This window comes from Dasypus novemcinctus, chromosome 16 (assembly GCF_030445035.2).
Source record: "Dasypus novemcinctus isolate mDasNov1 chromosome 16, mDasNov1.1.hap2, whole genome shotgun sequence".
Taxonomy (NCBI): Eukaryota; Metazoa; Chordata; class Mammalia; order Cingulata; family Dasypodidae; genus Dasypus; species Dasypus novemcinctus.
In genome coordinates this window covers 86,887,365-86,912,758 of record NC_080688.1, presented here as the reverse complement: position 1 = coordinate 86,912,758, position 25,394 = coordinate 86,887,365, and the positions used below count along the sequence as shown (strand labels likewise).

Below are 25,394 nucleotides of genomic sequence, written 5' to 3'. Positions count from 1 at the left end.
TGCAACATGGGCTTGCCTGCTTGGAGGCAGCAGCCCAAGTCAGATACTGGGGACAGAATTGCTGGCCGGGTGGCAGGGCCCTGGGCTGGCCTCCCCTCGGGGCCATGCTTCCAAGTGCAGCCCAGTCAATAATGTAAGCAGAGTTGCCTCTGCATAATTATGCTGTGTACTCTATTTGATGTAAAATTGTATAATTTTAACTTTAATAATGATATAAAGCTTGATAATTTTGAAAAATTTCTGATTAGTAAGAAATTTAAGAATTTGAACTAATTGAATATTTAGAAAGCAAATGAGGGATTTCTAGACTTTTTAACTGGGTTCATGAGCCCCTTGAAAATGTAATACAAGTTTATACATATGTCCATGTGAGACTCTTTCCCTAAGGTGAACTTCAATCTAATCAAGCCAGTTAATAGGAAATACAGAGAAGAGAGGCCTAGCTAAACCACAGAGAGGAAGCAGACAACTCTAGTACGTCGGCCATTCTATAGGACACCTGTTGTGGCTTATTCAACAACTCAGTAACAACCACAACAACCACAATTACAGCCACCTTGACCCCTGGTGGTGGCGGCGATGGGGCTGCTTTAGATTTAGGACATGAAACTTAAAAAGACAATTGTGGACTTCATTGGGTCCTGATTCTCATAAACCAATAGTGAGAAGACATTTCTGAGACAGAGGAAAAATATGAATTTGCTTTGGTTATTTGTTAGTTATATCAAGAAATTATTGTTAAATATGTTAGGTGTGATAAGAATGACTTTGTGGTTCTGTATACCAGAGTATGACATTCTAGTATTTTCTTTAAAATACATCAGAAAAAAATTTTTCAAAAGAGAACGTATGCTGTTTTCTCTACTTTGCATGTGTTGAGATTTTTTATAATGAATAATTTCAAAACATAAATTTTGAGTGTATAGAGGAAATGTATCAAAATATTAGTATTTCTCAAAAGTACAAGTGATTTTTCGTTTCTTCAAGTTCAAAAAACTAAGTGATTTTTTTTTTTTTGAAGAAAGAAAAAACATGTCATATGACAGGGAAATGTATTGTAGAAATTAAGGCTAGAAAACCCCACGCACCTGAGGTACAGGGGCATCAGCAGGACATGGAGGGAGAGCAGCATGCCCTAAGAGAAAGGAGAAAGCAGACGACTGTCTCCCCTGCTTGGCAGTTTCCCTATGCCACTTTATAAGGGACACATCTACATACATGCCCCCTTTATGGATTTGCCTAAGTGCATGCTTTTGCTATTTGGGTTAATACTAAGTGAAGTTTCTTCTTTCCATAATGAGACCTTAAGAGTGATTATTAGTCATGCACTCATTTCTTGCACAGTCTTATCCACACAGGCAGTCTCCAATCGTAATGATTTATCAAATTCCCATGAATTTCATTGACTACATAATGTGTAGCAGTACCTTTTAAGTAAACAAATCTTTCAGTCACAACAATTTTGCTCCAGATTAAATTTTTCTGCAAGACGGTTTGTTCTATATTCTTTGCAGTCCTATGAAGGAAAATCCTCCAAGGATATCCTCAAAAAAGTTACCACGAATGCACTGCTGTCACTCCTTGCTGTCAGTCGAAGAGCACAGAGGCATGCGCTGAAAGGTGAGCCATGTGGTGCAGCACTTGTGTCTATGGTGTGTTGTCAATTTATATATTTTGCTGCTTGTTGATTTTCATTTTCTTTGGACTCAGAATTTACAGTATAATCTCAGTATCACTGGAAAAAAATCATCTCTCCAAACCAAAACACAGCAAATATGCATTACTTTTAGAATAAAAAGATGATACATGTAGATTATTTTTTCTGTTTATGTGTATTGAGTCTTACTGTAGAGAATCTATAAAATGGAAGATAAAAAAGTAACATTATTCAATTTCAAAATAATAGCTAACCTCTCTCAATTTAGAAATAGAGTGGACATTGCCATCCCAGGGTCCTCAGGATGGAGGAATAAAATATGGATTAGAGTGGACTTACTGCTATTCTACTATAGAATTATTGTGACTGTAGCAATGGAAGAAATTATATCATTGATGTGCGGACAGTGGCCACTGGCATTGCTGAAGGCAGGAAGAGGGAAAAAGAGGTGTGATATGGGGGCATTTTGGGACTAGGAGTTGTCCTGTATGATATTGCAGGGACAGATGCAGGATTTTATATATCCTGCCATAGCCCACTGTGTGGACTGGGGGAGAGTGTAAAATACAATGTAAACTGTAATCCATGCTGTGTAGTCATGCTCTAAAATGTATTCATCAAATGCAATGAATGTACCACACTAGTAAAAGAAGTTGTTGATGTGAGAAAAGTGGGGGCTGTGGGATGTGGGGCATATGGGAACCCCTTATATTTTTTAAAGTAACATTTTGTTTGATCAATGTATCTTTTAAAAAATAAATATAAATATATACTTTAAAAAATAATAGCTAAATATTAATAGTCAGAAGAACATATTGCATGCCTAGAAAAAAACCAACATAGTTTTGAGGGTAATAACAAAGCATCAGGTGATCCTCTGTTTTCAAAAACTTTTCTTTCCTGGATTGTTGTTGTACTTTCTCATCTGGACTTCAGGGACCACAGGTCTTAGAAATGAAAGAGAATAACAACATCAAGTCCATTAATTTCTATTATGATTTACTACTAAATCACAGTTTATGTATGCTTCAAATTACAAATTAGACTTTGGGAGTACCTTACTAAGAATTTTGAAAATGGGCTTTAGCCTTATAGTTCTCTTCCATTTTTCCTCCTCTGACTCATTAATCTCTCACTGGAAGTACTAAAATGAAGTTGGTAAGAAATATGAAGTATTATCTTTTTGAAAGTGTGATGGTTGTAACTACTTGAAAATGGCATATCCTTTTTACTGTTAGACATTTTGCCTTTCAGCTAACCTAATAGACAACTGCATAGAGCAGATGAAACAGGTTTATGCACAACTGAACCTGGAGTCTCTGAGGCCAGGGAAGGCAGCACTGAAAAAAAAGGTAACTGCAAATTCTAAAATGCTGGTATAAGGGATGGATGTACCTAGAGACCATCTCACTAATGTCCTTGTAAATGATGCTGATATTTGGTTGAAATGAGGAGCGGATTTAGAAGAGAGCTACAGTCAGATAAAATAGAGATTTCTACATCAATAGGTTTGGGTATTTTGTTTTGCTTTGTCTTGTTTAAATCTCACTTGAAGATCTATAGATGGGATTTTTATAATACCTGTTTTTGTTGTTCTATTTTGAATATCCAAATGTGCATGATACTGAACCAGATACATTTTTTTTTTAACTATAAAAAGAAGATATCTCACAGCAAGCCTAGGTTCTCACTAGGAACAAGATATATATGACAATTATAATTATTAAGTATTTGCTATAGAACTTACAGAATGCTATTTTAAGCACTGCATATTTATTTTCTCATTAGTACTCAAGACAACATAGTCACTGAGCTGTAATTGATGAAGCCATATTTCCCCCCACATCTGCGTGGTTGCAGCACTGCTGTCCTAGTCTCTGTTCATCTGCTTCATGACTTCCAAATGTCTCTTTCTAGTGCTGAGTCTGCCAGATTAATCACAATAATAATAGCTGTTAGTAATAGCTACCACACAGGGTTATTCAGAAAATGAAGGTGTCTGTGTGTGTGTGTGTAATTGTAAATAGGAATATATATGGGTCAGGCCATTATAACAGCCATCTTAACTAGTTTCTGCTGCATTTGATAAGAAATCAAGACAAAGCCTTATGTAGTAATTTGTCTAATTCAGGGAATTACACTTGTCAATTACTTTTCTTGCCTCTTCTCCTTTTCCTCTCTAGACAGAAGCCCTTTCCTTCATCATTGAGAAAGTCAGGCCACACCTGATATGATTGAAAACTAGTCAGTGCCTGCCTTACTTGATTGAGATGGAACATGGAGCATATTATATATCTCAATTCCTCCATGCTTGATAGAACAGAATTAGCTTTCTGTGGTGGATGAGATTCTTGAGATGTGGTCGTCTTTCAGAGGTCGTTAGCTTGTCTGCCCCCTCAAAGTTCCGGTGATCAGCCATGCCTAGAGCACAGTCTCACTGAAACATGACTCGGGGGAGGGAACGACTGTAGATAAAAAGCAGATTCTCCTGCTATGCTCACAATTTTCAACTGCATTTTGTTTTAAACAGGAGGATGGTTTTGTTAAAGAGTTAAGCATTGCCATGCAGCTCCTAAGAAACTGTCTTTATCAAAATCAGGAATGTAAAGTAAGTAAAGCTCTTTCTCAAAACGTTGGCACCAGTGCTGGTATTAAGCAGTTTGTTGTAGGAGATAATAGAAGAGTGACATGGAAAAGTTTTTTTTTTATAAGCACAATTGATTTGTCCACAAACTGTTAATTCTATGAAATGGATGTAGCTAATCTCATTGTTATTCTTCAGCACTGATTACATTTCTTGCTTACATCAGGGTTTTAACTTCATCACTGAAACTTTGACATCAGGCAGCTAAGTGAACTTTAGCCTTTTACTACTTTTACACATTTCAGTTGTTTCTTTACTGGAATGAAATAAATAGCTGTGTACATCTTATAATTTTGGATTTTGTCTGAAGAGATTGTCAGAACAGCTCTTCAGGGAATAAGTGGAGATATCTGTATCCATGAGCAAAGAAAATGAGTGTGTTTCCTGCTGCAGAGTCAGAAGTGCTCCCGCTGTTGCTTAGCGTGGCCATGGTGCACACTCTAACCATGACTCCTGCCGCTCTTCACGCAGCCCCTCTGTCTGGTCACCACTGAGATGTTCCGCTTTGTCTGTAAAGCGTTAATGCATAGTTTTAAGACGTTGTGCTAGTATGATTACACAGGCTGTGATCTTGTAAACACTTGGATTTGTTTCTTCCATAGTGATGCACCCATTCTGAAGCACTAGACTAATAGTTTCCTACAGAAATACTGTGGGAAATGGGTAACGCAAAGCTAGATTATGGAAGTGTCTATTTTTTAAAAACTCTCTTACCTTTTTTGCTTTTACTCATGGTAAAACTGGAAAAAACATATCTGAAAAAAGAACATCTTGTACATGTATTCTTTAAGCTATATTAAATAGTTTGTTAAAGACACATGATAAACAATTTTCATTTCAAAAATGTGATAGGAATTAAGTATGTATACATTTTATTAAAATTCCCAATGCATTAGCTTTTTTCTCAAAACAGAGATGCTGTTTATTAAATTTCAGATACCTTTATCCCAAATAATATCCTAGAGACTGGAAGCAGTTAATCTTCATCCATGGTACCTACTTTCCAGGAAGGATCTGACCATAAAGATCCTTTATCTTTATGGTCAGATAAAGGATCTGAGAACTGGTTATAAACAAGGTGCTCACACTTATATCACACTAGCCAAGTACATAAGTATAACCTCTCAATAAGTCACACAGTAGGCCTATATTTTCCAAGTTTAAAAAGGAAAAAATCTAAAGAAAATATTTGGATTACTTTTGAGCATAACTATAATCCTGTAAGGCCAAGGTTCTTAATTTTTTTTCCTATTCTGTTTTACCTGAGGTGTAAGACACACTCCCATTGCTGATTGATGATCACTAGTGTAGTAATTCAAAAAGTCACCCACCCCATCCACCCCAGTACATGTATATGTGTAACATTAGAGAGATTCCTACTGCCAGTCACTGGTGGCGCTGAGGTAAACAGACTGAACACTGAGCAGGCAAGGCGTCAGGGACCATGATAGTCCAGGTGAGAGGTGATGAGACCTTAACTTGGGAAGGAGGATGGGAAGTAAATTTGAGATATGCAGGAGAAAAAAGATACATGTAAAATGACTTGCATGCACTAGCCGAAGACGTTTACGAGGCACAGTGTAGAGAGTAGCACGTAGGATAAGAGGACATGATGGCCATGTTTTCACATGTCTCTAGGACATCCAGGTGGGGACTGTTGTGTAGTTAGTGGATTGTGAGGTCGAAGCCCTGAGGAAAGATCTAGAAGTTGTCCGTGGATAGTTGGTGTTTACTGCCATGACTATTGTTGAAATTTCCCAGGAGAGTACAGACTGAAAGCTTAGGTCATATTTTCAGGATATATCAAAATTTTTGAGAAGGCAGAAACAACTGAGAAGGTAACACTGGGAAAGAGCTTGGAGAGAATCCAGGTTCAGGTGGCAGCGTAGAAACCAAGAAAAGAGGCCTGCATCCACCCGGGCGCTGGCCCCAGGGTCTGTGGACTGGGCAACCACAAAGCGAGGAGTGATCCTAATTTTCAGGATAGGAAATAAATTGCAGTGAGCTGAAGATTAAATGAGTGATGGGGAAATGACAGCAAAAAGAATACTTCTAGAAGATAGGTTGTAAAGAGAGTGTTCATGATTTAGGAGATGGTGCATAAATGTAGTTAGTTTGTATGCTTATTTCTTCTGATTTGTAAACTTCTTGAACATAAAGAAAATTGGGACTAGTTATTAGAATGACAGGAAAGAAAAGAAACAATTGATGGATAAGATCCCTGAGGAGGCAAGTGGGGCTGTGTTTCAAAACACAAATGGATGTATTAACCTCAGATAAAAAGAGGGACACTTCTTCCAACTGTCAGGCAGAGAAAGGATGAGTGGATGAAATACAGAGAAACGGCATGGACAGAATGGTAGAACATAGAAGCTCAAACCTCACAGTTTCTGCTTTCTCTGTGAAATGCTTACAGTTTGGAAGCTCATCTGCTGGACTTATGTTTCGTATTTACTAAGAGTGGAGGACATTGGGAATCCCACCCCCTCACTGTACTCGGCTACCTAAACCTGTATAGGGTGTGCATGTATGTGTGTGTGTATACACACCTGCCCACAGACATACGTATGACCTTGTCGTTCCTGCTCATTCAAAAAAGATATTGCTGTATTTACTGCAAACAACTGTAATATTATCTAGTGCTGACTTACCTTTGTAATAAAGATTCTGCATTATGTAAGAAATTTTATTGACTGAAGATAACATTTTTACTGAATTTTACTATATTCAAAGTATTTGAAAATAGTAATCTACTTCTGGTGTGCAGGCAGGTATGTACACATATAACTCAGAGTCGATCAGAATGTTTACTTACCCAGAAAGTTCCATTTCTAGAGCATATCAAAGATGCAGGGTTCATTCCATGTTGTGTGATATCACGGTCCTGTCTAATTTAAATGTTCCAGAAGCTGTCTTTCTGCATTTTGGACATACAGGGCATGCCCCGGCTCCCTGGTGTTGACAGGGCTCCTGAGCTGGAGCTCCTGACCATGGCAGGCATGAGCCCAGGCACCAGCGAGGGCTGCATCTCCCTACATGGCTTCTGATGCCAGCTCGCCCTAGCCAGAGACATGTCCTGCTTTTATTTCCTTACAGGGAGACACTTTTAAAATTTGATTTCATGTTTTCAGCTGTCCAGGCTAATGCTGTCCTTACTTCCTTTCTAAACAGGAAGCTGCTTTGGAAGCTCATCTTGTCCCTGTCTTGCATTCTCTCTGGCCTTGGCTTTTGATGGATGACTCACTGATGCAAATTGCCTTGCAGCTACTTTGTGTCTACACTGCAAATTATCCAAATGGTAAATAGGATCTTGCCTGTTTGATAATGTACTAGAACGCTAATTTTATATAATCTTGTTAAGGTGGACTTGAAAAATGTATATGTATTTTGAAGTGTTTCTCCTGCTTACTGAGGACATATTGTCCAAAGGCAAGTTTTCTCATGGGTGTTATGAGAGCAGACAGATATTTTAATATATGTTTGTTGAGGTGGGAGAGTCATTGGGCTCCCGGGGGCTGTATGGTAGCAGGAAATGGAGTTTCATAGGAAATTGAGAAGGTACAATTTATGACATAAGATCTTGAAAACCAGATGAAGGTGAAAACCTTTACAGGTTCTAGAGCAGGAGACTGTCATTCTGGGTACAGTTCATTTTGGGCACAGTTGGTCTGGTGATAGTTCATAGTATGGGGCCTCCTCTTTGAGTCATTGGACTGGCCTTCTGTTGAAAACCTACTATGGGCCAGGCATTGTAAAGAAAAGCAGGCGTGTAAAGGCCCTGAGGACTTAGCAGCTCTCAACAACAATCGTTTTTCTTGGGTTGTCAGAAGTGGCTTAGCCACTTCTGGGAGCTAGCGGGTCTAGCTCCGAGGCTCTCTTGAGGCTGCAATTAATGTGCGGCCAGGGCTGCACTTACCTGAAGCCTTGACGCGGCTGGAGGAGCCGCTTCAGAGCTCACTTATGTGTCTGTTGATGGCCTCGGTTGCTCTCCACAAGGCTGCCCCGCGGTGTGGTAGTTAGGCTCTTCAAGAGCAGGGGTGCAGGAGTGAGCGAGCCCCAGGAGGAAGTGAGGTGATCCATAAAAAGAGGAGAAGGTGTGAAATAGCTCTTTCAGAGGAGAAAAAGAGAACACACTAAGGAAGTGAAGTAGGATTGCTTACAGTATTAAACACTCATTTAAAATTTATGGTCAGCGAGCTTGTATGCTTTCTTCCAGCAACATTCTACAGCTCAGCAAGAGGGGTCTCCAAATATAAAAGAATAAACAGAGAAAGGACCAATAGCTCACCCATTCCCTGCCACTGTGATGGTGTCAGTTTGTTCCTTGGCCTCTCCCCTGAGGCAGCCCATTTCTATAGCCCGAGAATCCCTGAACCCAGAATTTTCATTGTAGTGTAGGAGATGCCTGTACAGGTTGTCCCATTTTTGGTCTGCTGCTGCAAACTTTCTCCATCTGCTACTCCTGCTTGGATAGTCTCTTTTGTCTTCCAGCCTAACATTTGTCCTAGTTGACCCAGCGCACTTTAGCTGCATACTAGTTTAGCGAAGTAAGGAGGGAAAAAGGGCCAGTTGCAAAACGCCGAGCAAAAAAAAAAGTATACTTTAATATGAATCTTTTGAAACTGTAAATACTTTCATACTTTAAACTGATGTAAATATTAGAATGTGGTTAGACTACTAAATTGAGGAAGAAACATTTTGTTTTCCTATCTAGGTTGTTTCCAAGCAAAGTGACAAGTAACAGTTGATGGAAATACTGGTATTTGGACACTCCTATGAAGTTAATACAGAAAATATCACTATAATTTTTATTTTTGTTTGCTCGCCTTTTATGAGTTTATTTTATAGATGTATTTGATTCTGATCTTGTCCTACTTAAGCTGGCCTCTTCACATAAACTTTCAAAAGTTAATTGTACCTCGGGTTATGTTCCAATACAGCCTTACAGATTGAACATTAAAATGTATTTGTAATTTTCTAATATTTTTATGATTCTTTTTTCTCCCTCAATAAATCTCATGTATATGATTACATGATCTACCGGAACAGTGCGGGCTCTGGAAACCCAGGAGACCCCCCTGCCGGCTCAGGCTGCTGAGAGCCAGAGGACCCGAACGAGTTGCTTTGCCTTTTCTGAACTCTGTCTCTCCATCTGCCAAGTGTGAATCTAGTGTCTGTCCTGGTCCCCTCCTCCCTCTACCCAGCGTTAATGAGTTCCTCATTTTTGTTTTCTGTGAAATGAAGCCATTGGACTCAGTTCTTTCCCAGTTTTAAAATTATGTTCTGCATTATCGAGGCCTTTATTGAGATGTCTTTTTAGGAATTATTAAAAACCTATTATATATTTATTTTTAAATAAACCTAGTGCTTTTAAATACTCTTGAGATGATTAGGCCCTTAGTGAAGACAGTAGGTCCATTGGGTTGAATGTAGAGTCCACGCCAGCCTTCAGTGCTGTTTTGCTCTTCTCAGGTGAAGAGCCAGGTCATTTGGTAGTCAGACGTGCCCTCCCACTTAAGCTTCTTAAAAGAACTGACAGGAGGAACTGAGAAGACCTTGTGATAGGCTCTTATTCTTCAGGTTGCAGTTCCCTTTGTTGGTCACCTGCATGGAGAGGAGCGCACAGCAGCTCTCTGATGCTGTGCATTATCAAGTTGGCTTCCCAGATGCCTCTGGAGAATGCTGCAGTTCAGCAAATGGCTTTTCTGTTCCTCTCAAACCTAGCCTTGTCTCATGACTGTAAAGGAGTTATTCAAAAGGTAAGCACGGCAACTCTCTTTCATCTCCATATATAAAAGATGCTCAGTTAAACAAACCATCCTTCCTATCAAGGACTTGTGTGAAAAGTCTAGCATGCAGTTTCTAGGATTAATTTATTATAGATTTGAGAACATTTTATTTTAAAAGGTTTTAAAAGGATTAAGAGGTTCATGTTGTTTAAAGCCTGTTGATTGATGATACTTGAAAAGTGACAGAAGCCAGAATGTAGAGATCAAAATATTGCCTCTCCAGTTAATCTTCTTAGCTTGCAGATCGTGTTTTATCTCTCTCAAAAATGAGGGTTTTAGAAATATAGCTGTCTTACATTTATTTCAGATCATGAAAGTAATATATTTGGTCTTTAAATAGACCAAACTGAGCAGTAACAATTTCAGTTCAACTTACATTGACAAAAAGGTTTATGAAATCAAAACCCCTTTTCCCTAGTTAGACCTAAATTCTTTATGACATAATAGGCATTTTATGAATCCCCTGGGACACCAATCCCAAAACTTGACTTCTTATCACAGATTTCAACTTAAGGTACTTTAAAAGAGTTTGAATGAGTTAAATTCTAGCACACATGATACTAGTTTGAGTCTCTGTTTAGATGTGTGTTAACATAATTCCTAACTCAGGAAAAATGCCTTAAAATTTGGATATGATCAATTTATCTATTACTAGTCCATAGCAATTTCACAGTTTCTCTTTCTTTTAAATAAAGGGCAAGACAAACTGCGGAAGTATTCAGAAGACTCTGTCTCCTTTCCTATTGCTCTGTCTTTCCCACCTATCTTTTCCTGGAGAGATACTTTGAGTGCAGTCACCAAATAAATAGAAAGATCAGACTTATGAAGGAAAGGTATTTTCAGTGTCGTGTTTGGGACAGCTCACACTGGCTCATGAGTTGTCATCCTTGCATATTCAGGAATTCTGCAAGCTAGTTGGCATCTTGTTGGTATCTTGAAACAAACCCTGGTGGTGGACTCTACACCGTGCAAACGGGCATACCCTACAAATGAGGGTCCCCTTCGCTCCCCCAGGGGAACCAGTTAAACGTTTACCAGCACACAGCTACATGTTTTCTTTCCCTTCCAAACGGCGAGGTCCTCTTGACCTGGATGTATGTGGGTAGCCTGCCGGGTGATGTAAGCACGCTGGCGGGCACTGCTTTCCACCCCGTTTCTCTTCCGCAGTTTGTCTTGCCCTTTATTTAAAAGAAAGAGAAACGAGGTATCGAGGTAGGGACTGCAGTGGAACCCCCGGGAGAATGAACGTGAGTGCTGATCTTGGGTCTCGTGTGCGACTTATTCTCAGGTCTCAAGGTCTTCATTTTAAAAAAAATTAGGTTAAACAAAAAGATCTCTAAGGTATTTTCAACTCTCAATCCATGATTGTGGTATTGAATTTTTTTCAATTAAAAATATCTTAGTTGAAGGTATTTTGCCAGTCAGCGTGGTCAAATTCAGTTTTAAGAGGCAAATGGAGTGGCTTCTCTCGGCTCTCATTAGGAAACCCCTAAGACTTCCTCTGCTGCTTTCAGTTGTCATTTGCCCCTGGGCCCCTCTGTCACTCGTTAGTAAGTGGTGGGAAGTGCTGTGGCACAGGGAAGGTTCTCCAGCATCCAGGTTCTTTCTGCTCTGTTGCGGTCCACACATTCTACTGGCGTAAGAAATTATCTAAAGACATCTTTAGGTCTAGCATCTTTAGCAGCACATGTACATTTTAAAACACTGCCATATGTTTTATCGCTGTTGCCCACCCCAACAAAACTTGACTTCTTATCTCCATTATCATGGTAGAATGTAGCCGAATGGGAAAGTTAAGGCGTAGCATTTATGTGTAAACTTGTGGGCTATAGTTAGCAGTAATATTTTGATAATGTTCTTTCATCATTTGTTAGAAATGTTCCACAACAATGCAAGGTATTGGTGGTGGGGTGATATATGAGAATCCTGTATGTTCTGCATGATTGTTTTGTAAACTTAAAATTTCCTAATTTAAAAAAAAAAGCATTTATGTTGGCCAAGAGATGAAACATAAGGAATTGGTGACAGCAAGTGTGTTTTGAAGTGGCATATAGCTTTACAGTTGCCTTTTGCTTGGGTAATGTCGCTAATATTTCTGAAGCTCATTTCATTCTATACTCAGAGTTCTTTAATATAAAAGTACTAAATTTATTTTATAGATTGAGGCCAACATCTTGATTTAGGTTCAGGAGAATCTTAGAATAAGGCAGAGTAGATTATTAAAAGAGAGATGAGATATTGTGGGCAGCTCAAAATTTTAAGCAATCACATTTCTGCCCTTTGATCAAGCTGAGATTTCCAGCTGACTGAGGTTCCCACACTGTTGGGGCTTCTGTTTGACACGGTACTTCTTTACTTTGTTTGAGTGCCTTTCAGATCGTTAAAGGTCTGTGGGGTGTTGTAGAAGGGATTAGGCGGTTGCAAGGACTCTTACAGTTCCAGTAACAACCTTTCTTATCTCTCAGTTTAATAGAATGGCAGATGTTGTGAGAAATTATCTGTAATGATAAGCAGCTGGGGTAAAGTGAGTAGAAGATGTATCCACAGATATTTTTAAACACATTTGTGACTATGAAAGTTGAAAATACATTCACTACAACCAGAGTTGTTAACTAATATCCAGGACTGATTTGGACTTTTCTTTCTTTTTCCTTTCCATAGCATAGTTTTTAATGAGTGACAGAATTGCCAGAAGGCAGACAAAAAGACAAAACTCAAGAGACCTGAAAAAAATCCCCACACTGAATTATCAATCCTAAATAATTGAGTTGGCTATAGTTTACTTCATTCATCATCAGGAGACATTTAGTAGGAATTAAAATTTGAGTGCTGTTTTGTACTCCTTACCTTTTTCACTTAAAGCTGAATATAACACAGATGGAATATTTGGATGGTATTTGAAGGAAGGAGAAATTAAAATGGGGGAAAAGCATACCAGTATGCTAGTTAATTGGTCACCAAGGGACTAGGAAAGTAATGAAAAAGACTGAAGAAGAAAATAATATTCTCTCTGTTTACCCACAGAGTAACTTCTTACAGAACTTTCTTTCCCTAACACTGCCAAAAGGAGGAAAGAAGCAGCTCAGTCACCTGGCCATTCTTTGGTTGAAGCTACTCCTGAATATATCATTTGCAGAGGATGGGCAACAAATGATTCTGAGGCTTGATGGCTGTTTAGACTTACTGACAGAGATGAGCAGATACAAGCATAAGAGCAGTCCTTACATACCTCTTCTTATTTTTCATAATATATGTTTCAGTCCTGCTAATAAGCCCAAGATACTGGCTAATGGTAAGTGTCCACACTGTTCACACACACACATGTAGATATGGACATTTGTACATGTGGTTTTTCATACTATTCCATTCAGATTGAAACACTGGAAATAATTTTACAAATAGTTTGCCAGGTGTTTATTAAGTACCTGCTGTGGTCAAGGCACTGTGGAAGGCAGGGGCTGTGGGAATGAATCAGACATGGCTTCATCTTTCCAGGAATTGCCTCAAGTCTCTCAGGTTAAGGCCATGTCATCCAAGATAGACCTGTTGGGTCCAGGGGGTAGCAAGGAGCAGGCGTAGAGGGCATCCTCGCTGACCCTGCCTTCTTCCCTCTCCTACCTCTCCTTGCCGTTCCTCCTCTAGGTCTTTGAGCAAATGTTACCATTTCCGTGAAGCCTTTCCAGACCACCCTGTCGGTAATGCCACCCCTTCTTCCTGCCTGCTCTCCCCTCTCCTCCCACTCTCTTATCTCCTATCCCCATTTTATTTATCTCCATAGTGTTATCACTATCTGATGGACTTCATGTTTTATGTGTACATTCATCTACAGCTAGTCTCTGCAGTAAAACACAAGCTCTTCAGGACCAAGGGCTTGTCTCCTGTCAGGTTCATGCTGTCTCTGCAGTCCCTAGATTGTGCCTGCCGCAGAGTGAACACTCAGTGAGTGTCTGATGACTGAGAGGGGGGCAGGTTCTGATCAGGCAGGTGCGTTCAGGACCCAGGATCAGATGGTGCAGGTAGCTTCACAGAGACTTCATTCCCTGAGATGTAGGATAGATGGAGGGAAAGACTGGTGAGGACTCCAGGAAACCTCAAAGGAGAAAGACAAATTGGAAGGTCTGTTTCTGCAACCTGTGCTGTCTCCGTTAGGAATGTGTCAGAGTACACAGGCTGGTGTTTTAGAAGGTGACAAAGCTAGCCTTGAATGTCAGTATCTGTGCACCTGTCACCTGGGCAGCTTAACTTTACTCGGGCAGGTGTCATCACCTATAAAATAATCCCTGCTTTCTTGGTTCTGGTAAGAATCAGTTTATAAACATACAGAAAGTACCTGGCCCTCTTTCTGGTACATGAAAGATGCTCAGGATAAATTAATTCTCATCTCCTTCCATGTTTCTCACTTAGTCTTTTCTCAGAGGCTCTTTTTCTGTGAAACATGGAGCTTTCAAAGTAGGCAGAAGTCATTCTGCTTTCCATTCTGCTATATGATCGTTCATAATTCTGTTTTTCCGATAATAAATATTGAATTGCTAGAAATACTATGTAGAAATGCTTTGTCTTCTTTATTAGCTTAAAGCAGATGGACAAACTTGGAGAGAAGGAGCTTCCCCAACCCTCACAGACTTGAGATCAGTGGACTGATAAGACACAGCAACTGTGAAATTTCTGTATGGAACTGTGAAGGGGACGGCAAAGTCTTTGATCCCTTTTCCATTTGTGGATCCTGAGAGGAGGCCTTAGCAGAGTCAGCTAGCTTAAAAATCTGCTAGGTGAGACAGCATGGCTTTGCCCAGTAGCACCCAAGCTTCTGGCTTAGATGATCAGGAGGAGCGTGTGCAGTGGGGCTTGCCCTTGTTATAGTAGAGGCAGAGGCTCCCTGTTGCTGGTAGTGCCAGGCTGAGTTTGCCCTTAAAACAACAAAAACATATTGGATACAATATATTAAAAATCACCTTACCAGAATCAAGGAACTGAAAGGAGACTGGGAAACGTCCTGGCCAATTTTAATTGAAAGCCCATGTCCAGAGAAGCAAGAAGCAAATAGACAACTCTTTTGCCCCAAAGACCCTTGCCAATCTTGTATGCTCAGCTTTGTTCAGGAGTGCTGAAGAGAGAGTACAAGAGAGCACTCTCCGAGCTGGGGAGTCTTCTGGGTAGCCTGCCCAGGTGAAGCTGGAACCCCAAAGATCCAAGATCTTAAGATAAGGATGTTTTAATACGTATCACTGTCATTGATTTCCCTAACCTTAGAGAAAGATAAGAATTCAAAACTCATCACTGCCTAATTATTTAGCTACATTTTACTATTTTCTATTCTCTTGAGTTTATTTACATGTGTATATGGGAGTTCACTTTATAACTACTTGTTAAACTTAAAAATGTTTTATGTACTTTTTTGTAGTCATATTTCACAATAAAATGTGTTTAAAAAACCACACTTTCATTATCTGATGGGGCTACCACATTAGTTGTCCTATATATGTACTTTTTAAGAAATCTGTAATAGTAACTTGTTGAAGGAGTTGACTGACAATATAAACATATTTAGATCATAAGGGTTGTATATTCTAAATGTTTTATACAATGTACAAAAATTCACTTGTGGAGCACAAGGAAATCACACTCTCATTTGACGATGGGCACTAATAAATACCGGCTGTTACCCTCACAAGGGAAATCAATCTAAGAGCAATTTATCGGAACTCATTTCAGCTGGGTCATGACTTAGGAAAACCTGAGGGAGCAGGTTCTCCAGGGAAGGCCATCTCAGGCAGGAGAAGACTGTCTGGAGGGACGTAGCGCCTGCCGTTTCCACGCTGCCCCTCCGGTGCACGGCTAGAGTTCGCTTTATGGAGAAGGGGCTTTTCCTCTAAAAGATTTAAAAATATTTTTCTTTAAAGAATGAAAAAGCAAAATAGAATCACTTAAATAGCAGTTTTGGTTGCTTTAATCCTGGATTCTTTCATCCAGCTAGCATTTCTTGTGCCCCTGAAACGTGCTTGCCCTGTGGTTGGAATATATAGCAGTGAGCCACAGCCTGCTCCCAGGGCGGATCTAGAGAGAGAGAGATCCCAGGTACAAGACTTTCTCCTTAAGAATGAAATACATTTTAGAGTCATAGATTTTAAGGAAAAACTCATTTCATGCCATTTAATAATATATAAGAACAAGCAACAAAGTAGGTTCAAACTGTACTGAAACGTAAAACACCGCATTAGAAATACGCTGACAGTTTCCTTGGGACTGGACTTCTCCAAATCTTCACTTGCACTGAGTAGGCTACAGATCACTTCTAAGCCATCCAGTAGCTAGTTTTGCAGAAAGGGGACCGAGCTTGTGTGTCCATACACCTTTAAATCACTTTTCCTCTGACAAAGGAAAAACATTCCTCTCAAAATGTTTAGTCCTTTTTAAAAGGCTTCACTCGTGCTGTTAGTTCAGGCTAGCGATTCAACTCATGCTAGCCAGATGTTTGTAAAATAGTCTTTATAGTTTATCATGAGAGCAGGTCTATTTTCTACACACCAAAATGGGAGCTATAGTTGAATAATTCAACAGTGTACCTCATTGTGTAGTTGCCTATTTCTGTCTGTTGTTGTCCTTAAGTGGAATGTGACTGAGTTGAGTTGAATCAGGCAGCCCTGCTTCCCCGACCATTCTGTGCCAGTCATGAGACATTGGTTTTGAAGTTATCTTCCCACATACCACATGGTGTAAAAGATGGTTTGCCCATAGTCTAATGCTACCAACTTTGGGTATATTCTGAGGGGGAAATGAATTACTGGCTAGTCGGGGTAAGTATGCAATGTAATGCCCAGGGCTGAACTTCTTGTGTGTGTTCATTGTTAGAAAAAGTCATTACTGTGCTGGCTGCCTGTCTGGAAAATGAGAATGAAAAAGTACAGAGGATTGGCGCAGCCTCGCTTTGGGCTCTGCTTCACAATTACCAGAAGGTCAGTTGTGAAATCGTTGTTAATCCCTGGGGGCAAACAGCTGGCCTGGTAGGCTGCATCAGGAAGGACGAAGGCGCAGACCACATGGCTTTGTGGCACTTGGTAACCATCAGCTGAAATTTTTTTCAGTTAATTGTTCAGACATTCTACCTCAGTTCTGAGGTGTATTTTTCTTTCGAGTTTTCCCTGTTGGTTTCAATTGTGTATCTGAGTGCTGAACTACGAGCCCCGCGATGTGGCAGGATTGGCGGGACTCCCCCAGATGTACCGTGCTGCGGTGACACTCTGTCCCCAGTGAGGCGGGGGCTGCTACCTTTCTTTCCACCGCTGCGTTCCAGGGCCTAGCACAGGGGTCAGCACTTGGTAGTCACTCAGGGGAGTCTTTTAATGAACTGACTTGACAACAGTCAATGTTCTTGATCTGAAATCCAAGGTGTGAAAGAATGTGAATGACTAAGGTTGAGTAGATTAAAGTAGAAAATTGGGATTAGGAAAGAAGGAATTAAGGGGAGGAAAGAAAGAACATGGGAAGGTATAGAAAAAGAAGTCTAGGTAGACAGGGGAAAGAGATGGCTTAGACTCCAGACTAGGCAGGGGGTGGCGCGGGAGGAGTAGTGATACATAACTCTGAGCTACGTTACTATATTTCGTAGAATCCGGTTTCATACTCGAGTCAGCAATAGCAGAATTAGTATTATGGTACCCTGATTTTTGACACATGAGAATAAAGAGAGTTAATGTGTTCTCTCCAGGCAAAACCAACTTTGAAAAATCCATCAATAAAAAGGAGAGTGGATGAAGCATATTCCTTAGCAAAGAAAAGTAAGTTTCACTGATAAGTAGATTGTAGTTGGAAACTGTTAAGTTAATTCTCTGATTAAGGGAATATTTGGATAGGCCAAAGCAAAATTAGTTTTCTACATTGATGTTTTTCTAGGATTTGAGGGGCTTTTAAAAAAATTTTTTTTGTCAAAGCACTGTAAAATATACAGATACTTGGTTCTTTGGTCCGTGCTTCTCCTTTAAACATTTTAAAAATAATAAATGTTCCCGTAAATGAAGGTTTGAAATGTAATAATTTAACACATGTCTGTGATCTTTCTCCAAGTCATTTTTTTCTGGAACTGAACCTGCTTTGCCAGTGGCTACCACTGTGCTAATGTATGTTCTCAGGTGATAAGAACTGGGCCCAATTAGAATTGCCCTTGAACAGAAACTTTGATCTAACCTTATGGCATTCAGTCACAGTCTACCAAGAAGAGATCCCATTACCCTGTAGCCACACCACCACCTGGTCTGATCATGGATTGCCAAGACTTTTGTTTCAAAATGCTATGGGTTTTAACATTTTAAGTGACACCACTTTGAATGAGCATTATTATTTGATCTGTTTTTATGCTAAGTTAATGTCTTTCCTGAACTGTGATGATTTCTTGGTCATTGATTTTTAAGAAAGTGGGGTTTTCGTTTATTTGTTTCAAGCTATGACCATGAATTTCTAGAAGTAGTGAATAATTGAGTTACTTAGAGTTTATGCTTTGTAAGGGATAGAACATGAAAAGAGTAATGGTATTTCCTTTGGGATATGGTTGATTATATACATCATGTAGGTGTATTGCTTTTCATTTGTATTGTTTGGTTAAACCGTTAAGTAAAAATACATATAAATTCTTAAAAATTCTTGATTTTTTAATGTAAAATATTATTATGATGCTAATACATCAAGAATTTTAATCAAACTTTAAATTACATATAAATCCTATTCACATATGTTTGTGTGTATATCTACTCTTAAGTAGTACTAAGTTTAATCAACTTGTATTTCCATTCCCTTCTTTTTCTATCTTAGGTCTCTCAAACTCAGAAGGAAACTCTCTGAATGTCTACTATTTGAAATGTCTTGAAAACCTCGTACAGCTGCTGAATTCTTCCTGAGTGCTAGCAGATGCTCCGAGCTGAGCGGACAGTCACCTGAGGGTGAGCTGGACATGAGGCAGTTGAGGGTAGCAGCTGTCACCTGAGGGCTTGCTTCTCTGCAGTGGTGCTCTCCGTTCCCCTGGAGAAGGAGAACTGAGGACAGCCCAGGCTGTCCATTCACCGCAGCTCTCAGTACACTCTAGCAGCTGCAAGAAGATGATGATGAAAGAGAGGCAGAGAAAGTTCCGGGAACATAATCATTTTTACATTTTTTTCTATGCAATTTGCTTTGTAGAGATTTATTTAACAGTTATTTAATAAAATAAAATATTTTTGGAAACTGAAAATTGACTAATAATTACTGCTTGCAGACTTTTACCAGTCTTATGAATATAAATTTTAAGAATTGAAAGAAGCCATTGTGTTCTGGTTACCTTTTTACTTTTTTATCACTTTTTGACATGAAATTTGGTTCTTGTCTGTTCGTATAAATCCTTAAGTTTTTCAAACTTTCATACTATCCATATCATATATGTGGGTGAAGGGATATTATATGTAAGCATGTATAATTTTGTGAGTACCTTCTTTATGCAATTTTTAGTGACTCATTTCCATATGGTTTGCAAATCAGTTATATTTTATAATTTTTACTTTTTGGTTTCTGAAATGCTATCTAATAAAGAAGGAGGAAATAGGATTTGTGGCCATATAGGCTGGAATTCTAATTCTAGCTCATCTCAAAACATCATGGAGAACAAGATTCTGAAAAGTATTGTGGGAGCACATTGATACCATTGTTCAGATGTGCAGTGTACTCTATTATGTAACTCCTAGCTAACGTGAACTCCACTAAGTACTTAAATCAAAATCAATTCAAGTATGATGCACTTCTATCCAGTTTCCTCACATTTGAAAGAAAATTATCTAAGGGAAAAAAAGCTGAAGTGTATTTACACACAATTATATATACGCCTATTTGTATACATACACATGTATATAGATATGTACACATTGTTTAGGAAAAAGTCTTCTAATTGAATTATGGCTAACAAGAGAAGAAAAAAAGTCACTTTTTTATTAAGTGCTTTTGGCAAACTGCCCTCAATAAAATAAGCCATTTTATGCTGCTATTTAAGCTTGAAGTCTGAGGATAAAATATATGTTAAATGCTGAAATAGAATCATATATGTTCATAGTGTTTGAAAGTTACTGATAGGACATCTGGGGGAAAAAATCTAGGAAGTCCAAAAGTTTCTGGACAGTCCAAAGTAATTCCAAGCAATAGCAATGTCATCATTCTGGAAAATTCACCAATAAAAAAAGCAGGAATCATTTCTCCCCTTTCTTCTGGTTTCTTATATTCCATGTCACTTTTTTCATATTACCTTGTATAACTGATGAATAAATGAGGTGAGTTTCATTATAACTTCCGTCTAAGAGCACTTTCTATGGTCCTGGCACTAGTCTCAGAACTTTTATTATATAATGTATCTTCTTCTAAAGTACAACTATTATCCCTGAGACAGGGGTGAATAAACAGAGGTTCCGGATGGTGAATAGTTAAGTGATCTGCTCGGCTTTGGTGAACAGTGAAATTGAAGTTGGAACCCAGGGTAACTGCTAATAAGCCTGACATTTTTTAACCACTGTGCTGTGCTACCTCCTTTTTGTTTATTTTTCCTTTCAGTAAAATGCCTGTCTTGGGTTTTGGCTCTTAGAACTAACCACCATTTTTCTGCAAAAATTGGGTCTCTGCAAGGAAATGACCATGTCCTTTGTGGTTCATTGATTTATTGACATATCAGGGTATGCTTTGCCTCATCTTCTCTTTGGAAGAATTAGAATTGATGATTTCCCCTAACCTTCAAGGTAGCACCTTAGGAGGATTTGTAAGCCAGGAGCCAGAACCGCTCAAGAAAGTCCCTGCTGAAGCTCCAGGAGAGAGAGAAGGGTAATGGCTTCAGGATCACTTGCTTGTGACCGAGGCATCATGTGTAGTAATTTTCCATTGCTAGTCTGTGGCTGCACCTTGTACATCCCTCATTTCATGAGGCTGGTAGGATCTCAAATCTTGCTTCTGACCCATGATGTTCCTCAGATTTCATGAATTGATAGAATAATGAGTAGCATCCCTGTTTTTGCCATAACCAGATATATCTCTCAGTGAATGAGAGTATGCTAGACAGGTTGATAGTATAGGATTCTGGAGTCATATCCCAGTCTAGGATAGGTACTGTATCAGTCAGAGTTTCCCAGAAAAGCAGAAACAATAGAACCAAAAAAGGCTGATTTCAAGGAATTACACAGGTGTGGGGCTGGGAAGTCCAGAATCTATAGATCATGCTTTGGCAAGCTGGAAACTCTTGGGCAGGAGCCGATGATGCAATCTTAAGGCAGGAAATTCTTTCTCAGGGAAACTTTAGTTCTTACTCTTAAGATCTTCAGGTGATTGGATGAAGCGCACCTACATTCTGGAGAATAATCTACTTTGTCACATAGTTATAATAGATGTTTACCACAGCTAGAAGATCCCTTCACAGCAACACCTAGATTTGTGTTTGAATTACTCCTTTAGGCAAGTTGACCATGGTGGAGACCCACCTTATAAAGTCAGAAGACTGAAGTGTTTTGGCACAGTACTTACATAGATGGTTTTTCCTTAAATGTTATCAGTTATTATTAAATTCTCAACAAATTTTATATGTCTTTAAAATATTAAATCTGTCCTTGAAAACCCTCTCTCTCCTTAGGGTCAGGAGTGAGGGGTGTTGTCTGGAAAAGTAAGTTGTGTTGTCAGAACTAAGAACTCCAGCATTCCAGAAAGATTGTCAGTTTCTGGTCATCTCCTGAGATGACCGATTGTGTGGACATTCAGCAAGTTGCTATTGAGGACCTAATTCTCGGAAAGCTCTGAGAAAAGATATTAACACCTCTGGGTGCTTTGGTCCATTTTAATCTTCTGCTTGTCAGGGTGTCTTCATTGAGTGTCAGTTAGTGAAATTCTGTTCCTTCTTACTTTGGTGAAAACTTCAGGAAATCGTAACCTTCTTAGTAGCCAAAAGAAAATCTTAGCTTAAAGAATCCATCACCTTGGGAGTAGCTCTTTTCCTTTCTGCCAGTCAGTGATCATTTGTGATCTGAAGAGTAAGGAAAATGGATGATAAAAAGCTATTGTCTCTGTGAATTAGGAAACTTTATTTGGGGGACTTCAGAGTTTATTCTTTCTAAGTTAAATGTAACTCAAGGAATAAGTCGTCTGGTCTAGGTGAGAGCCGGCCTGACCTTGAGGCGCAGGCGCCCAGGACTCCAAGGCACCGGCAGTTCTGAGATCTGGCAGCAGAAGGCGAGGAGCCCCACGTGGCCCCAGTAACGAGCATTCCCAGCCACGTTCATCTTTGCAGGTCATTTGCTCCTTCTGCCTTTTAGAAATCTTCAGAAAAAAAAAATCGGCCCTCTTAAAATGTTTCACAAAAGATCGAACGAACAGTGACACTTGATTTTTCTCCTTAACTAATTTCACACAAAATCCAAGAGAAGGACATGTGTTCACTGTAGTCTCTGAAGAGAAGAATTGTCCAAGCGTTTCTCCTTTTTCAGTGGTGTCCACCTTTGGTTGGCTCTGCCGGTAGCGGTGCTTCCAGAGCGCCACGTCCCAGCGGGCTCATCTGGGCCAGCGAGACTTGGCCTTCTGGTAGCAGATTGCTTGCGATTCTGTGCAGATTGTGAAAACATCATTTCTTCAGATGTTTTATTAGGACATTATTTCTTTGACTTACCATGGACTGAGACAGATTATAAAATGTAAAACTGCAATTTTAAGTTATTTTCCGGTGATCTTGATAAAGATTGAATTAAAAAGGATCAGTTTATGGAAATGATACCTGGTTTAGAATTACTTTTTATACCAGTTAAGCCACGACTGCATGTAGTAGTCTGAAACAATAATACTTAAATAAGAGAGGAGGTTTTGTTGTTTTGTTTCGCACCTCAGGAGGCCTGCAGGCGTGCAGCTGGTGGCTGGCTGACCCCTCAGTGTCCTCACGGACTCTGGCGCTTTCCTTCTGCTCTCGACTTTGCGGCTCGCTCCCTCGGTCATTCCCTCATAGATATCAGGAAGGACAAAGGCACAGGAGGACTTGCCCAGCTGTCTGGGCCCTTTATGGCGCGTGCCCTCACTCCTTGGACAGGACACAGTCACGTGGTGGCATACCGCTGCAGGGAGGCCGGGGCAGGCAGGCAGGGAGGAGGCTGCTGGCTTGTGTCTGAGGGTGCTAGGCCTGCCACAACAAATTACACAAAGCTGATGGCTTCGGACCACACAAACGTGTTCTTCCACAGTTCTGGAGGCGAGATGTCCAAAATCAAAGGTTCAGCAAGGCTGGCTCCTTGAGGGAGCATTTGTTCCCTGCTGCCTCCTAGTTCCAGGAGCTCCTTGGTGTGCCTCGGCTTATACACACATTGCTCCCGTCCCTGAGCCTGTCCTCCCACTGCCTTCTCCCCTGGGCCTCTGTGCTTTTTTCCTTTCCTGTCTCTTAGGAGACTACCCTTCACTGGATTTCTGAGATAACCCTAATCCAGGATAATGGCCTCTAGAGATCTTTAATTTAAATATACCAGCAAAGACCTTTTTTTTTCCCAAACAAGGTCCCAGTCACAGGTTCCAGGGGTGAGGAGTTGGGCATATCCTTCTGGGCGACACAACCTACCACAGTTAAGCACCCACCAGTCACTGCCACACGGGCCACAGCTTCTATCTGACTTACAAGAAGAACGTGTGATATAAATCGGGGTAAAATTCTTGTCCCCCAAAGGGGAAAAAAGAAAATTCTAGATGTTTATTGAAGTTATTCAATCTGCAGTTATCTTTGTGAATAGTTCTTGATGCATTTAGAGCTAAAAATGTTAGAGAACAAAGAGGACTTCCGGGTGTGCAGGCAGACCCTGGGGTGGCTCATCCCATGTAAATGGCAGCAGCAGCCTGTGGGGCCCACCGGCTTCCTGGGGCTTACCTGGGAGCAGAGTAGGTGGAATGAACAGTCTCCAGCATTCTCAAAAAGAGTCCTCAAAGGTTTCACTGAAAAATTAATTGAAAAATTTAAAACTATCATCCTTTAACATTTTATTTTGGTTTAAAATGTGTATTTTCCAATCTTTTGATTAATGGCCGAGACCTTTTTTGAACATTCCTTTATTGTATTGGTGTTGACTTTTTTTTTCCCCCAAATAAAACATAGCTCATCCTTCTAGACAATTTCCAGTTCCAGTTTCTGGACATGGAACAAAAACCAAGGAACTAGTTAAACAATCCTAACCCCAACTTCTTCCAGATATTTTATCATTTTTTCCAGGAATTCTTCTAGATTTTTGCCCTTTTTTACTTACTTTTGCAATTAACTTGCCACACCGAATTCATTAGCAATTTTTAAGTGACCCATTGTTAGCAGTTCTTTTCCAAAGCATTCAGCTTTGTTCTTATAGACACAATTATTTTTCTTTGCATGTCTGCCATTAATATTTAATCAAATTGTAAAGTTACAATAAGAAGTCTAATGGGATATAAATAGCTTAGGCACAAGGACAGCCAAATATTGGCAACCATGAAGCCTCTGGTGGAAGCTAAATGGGGTTCCACAGCCCCAAGAGCTCATTCGCTCTACCATCATCAGTGTGTTTTACTGGGAGAATGGGGAGAATTTTCAACCTTAACAAATCTGTCATATGGGGGCCAATTAAGAGAGTTATACTGATCTGTTATCCTTTATGATTTTTTGAAACTTTGAACTATTGTTCAAAGTTTTGTTAGTTATTGTTAAAGTTGTTATTATTCCTTGCCTGGAAGCCTGTTAGAAACAAACATTGCTTCTAGGGGCTATGCATTGCTCAGAGTCCATTTTACCATCATGCTCTCTTCACATTCTCTGGTCTCCTCTCCATGCCCTTCCTCTCCACCTCTTTGATTTAATACTTGAACTTTCCTCCTCCAACCCATCTCCACCCACCTTTGCATTTCCATTTCTGCCTGTCTTAAAAGGCCACGGTCAAATGTCAGCTCTCCTATGAAGCTGTCTTAAATTGCCCAGCTAGGAGGGAAGTTTTTACCCTCTGAGTTCCCACACCTATTTTATTACGCGCCCCCCCCACACACACACTTTTATATCACTTAGCCCTTACACCCTTGCATCATGTTTATTTGCATACAGGCATTGTTCCCATCATCTCCTTAAAGACATGACCTTTAAGGGAACTTAAAAATGCCCTGCCTCACAAGATGTCTTGCACAAAGCAGGTGCTAAATTCATATTTAATTGAATGAATGAATATGGAAAAAAATGATAAAAGCTACAGAATTTCATAGTGTACGTTAGGCCCAAACTTCTATAAACTCAAAATATACAGAACTGTAATAGTTCTCTATAAGAATAGAATTTTTTGCT

General features: G+C 39.7%; 1 protein-coding gene across 1 annotated transcript in view; it reads left to right on the top strand.

Annotated features, from left to right (window-relative positions):
• The window catches only part of RTTN (rotatin), a 201,554-nt gene extending 181,168 nt beyond the window's left edge, over window positions 1-20,386 (top strand). The window contains exons 41-49 of the mRNA XM_004461516.4: window positions 1,515-1,620; window positions 2,912-3,009; window positions 4,188-4,265; window positions 7,473-7,599; window positions 9,882-10,060; window positions 13,115-13,382; window positions 16,940-17,043; window positions 17,796-17,865; window positions 18,893-20,386. Coding sequence (XP_004461573.1) covers window positions 1,515-1,620; window positions 2,912-3,009; window positions 4,188-4,265; window positions 7,473-7,599; window positions 9,882-10,060; window positions 13,115-13,382; window positions 16,940-17,043; window positions 17,796-17,865; window positions 18,893-18,978 — 1,116 coding nt within the window. The 3' untranslated portion in view covers window positions 18,979-20,386. The remainder of the gene's footprint in view (window positions 1-1,514; window positions 1,621-2,911; window positions 3,010-4,187; window positions 4,266-7,472; window positions 7,600-9,881; window positions 10,061-13,114; window positions 13,383-16,939; window positions 17,044-17,795; window positions 17,866-18,892) is intronic.
• Window positions 20,387-25,394: the final 5,008 nt, after the last annotated feature.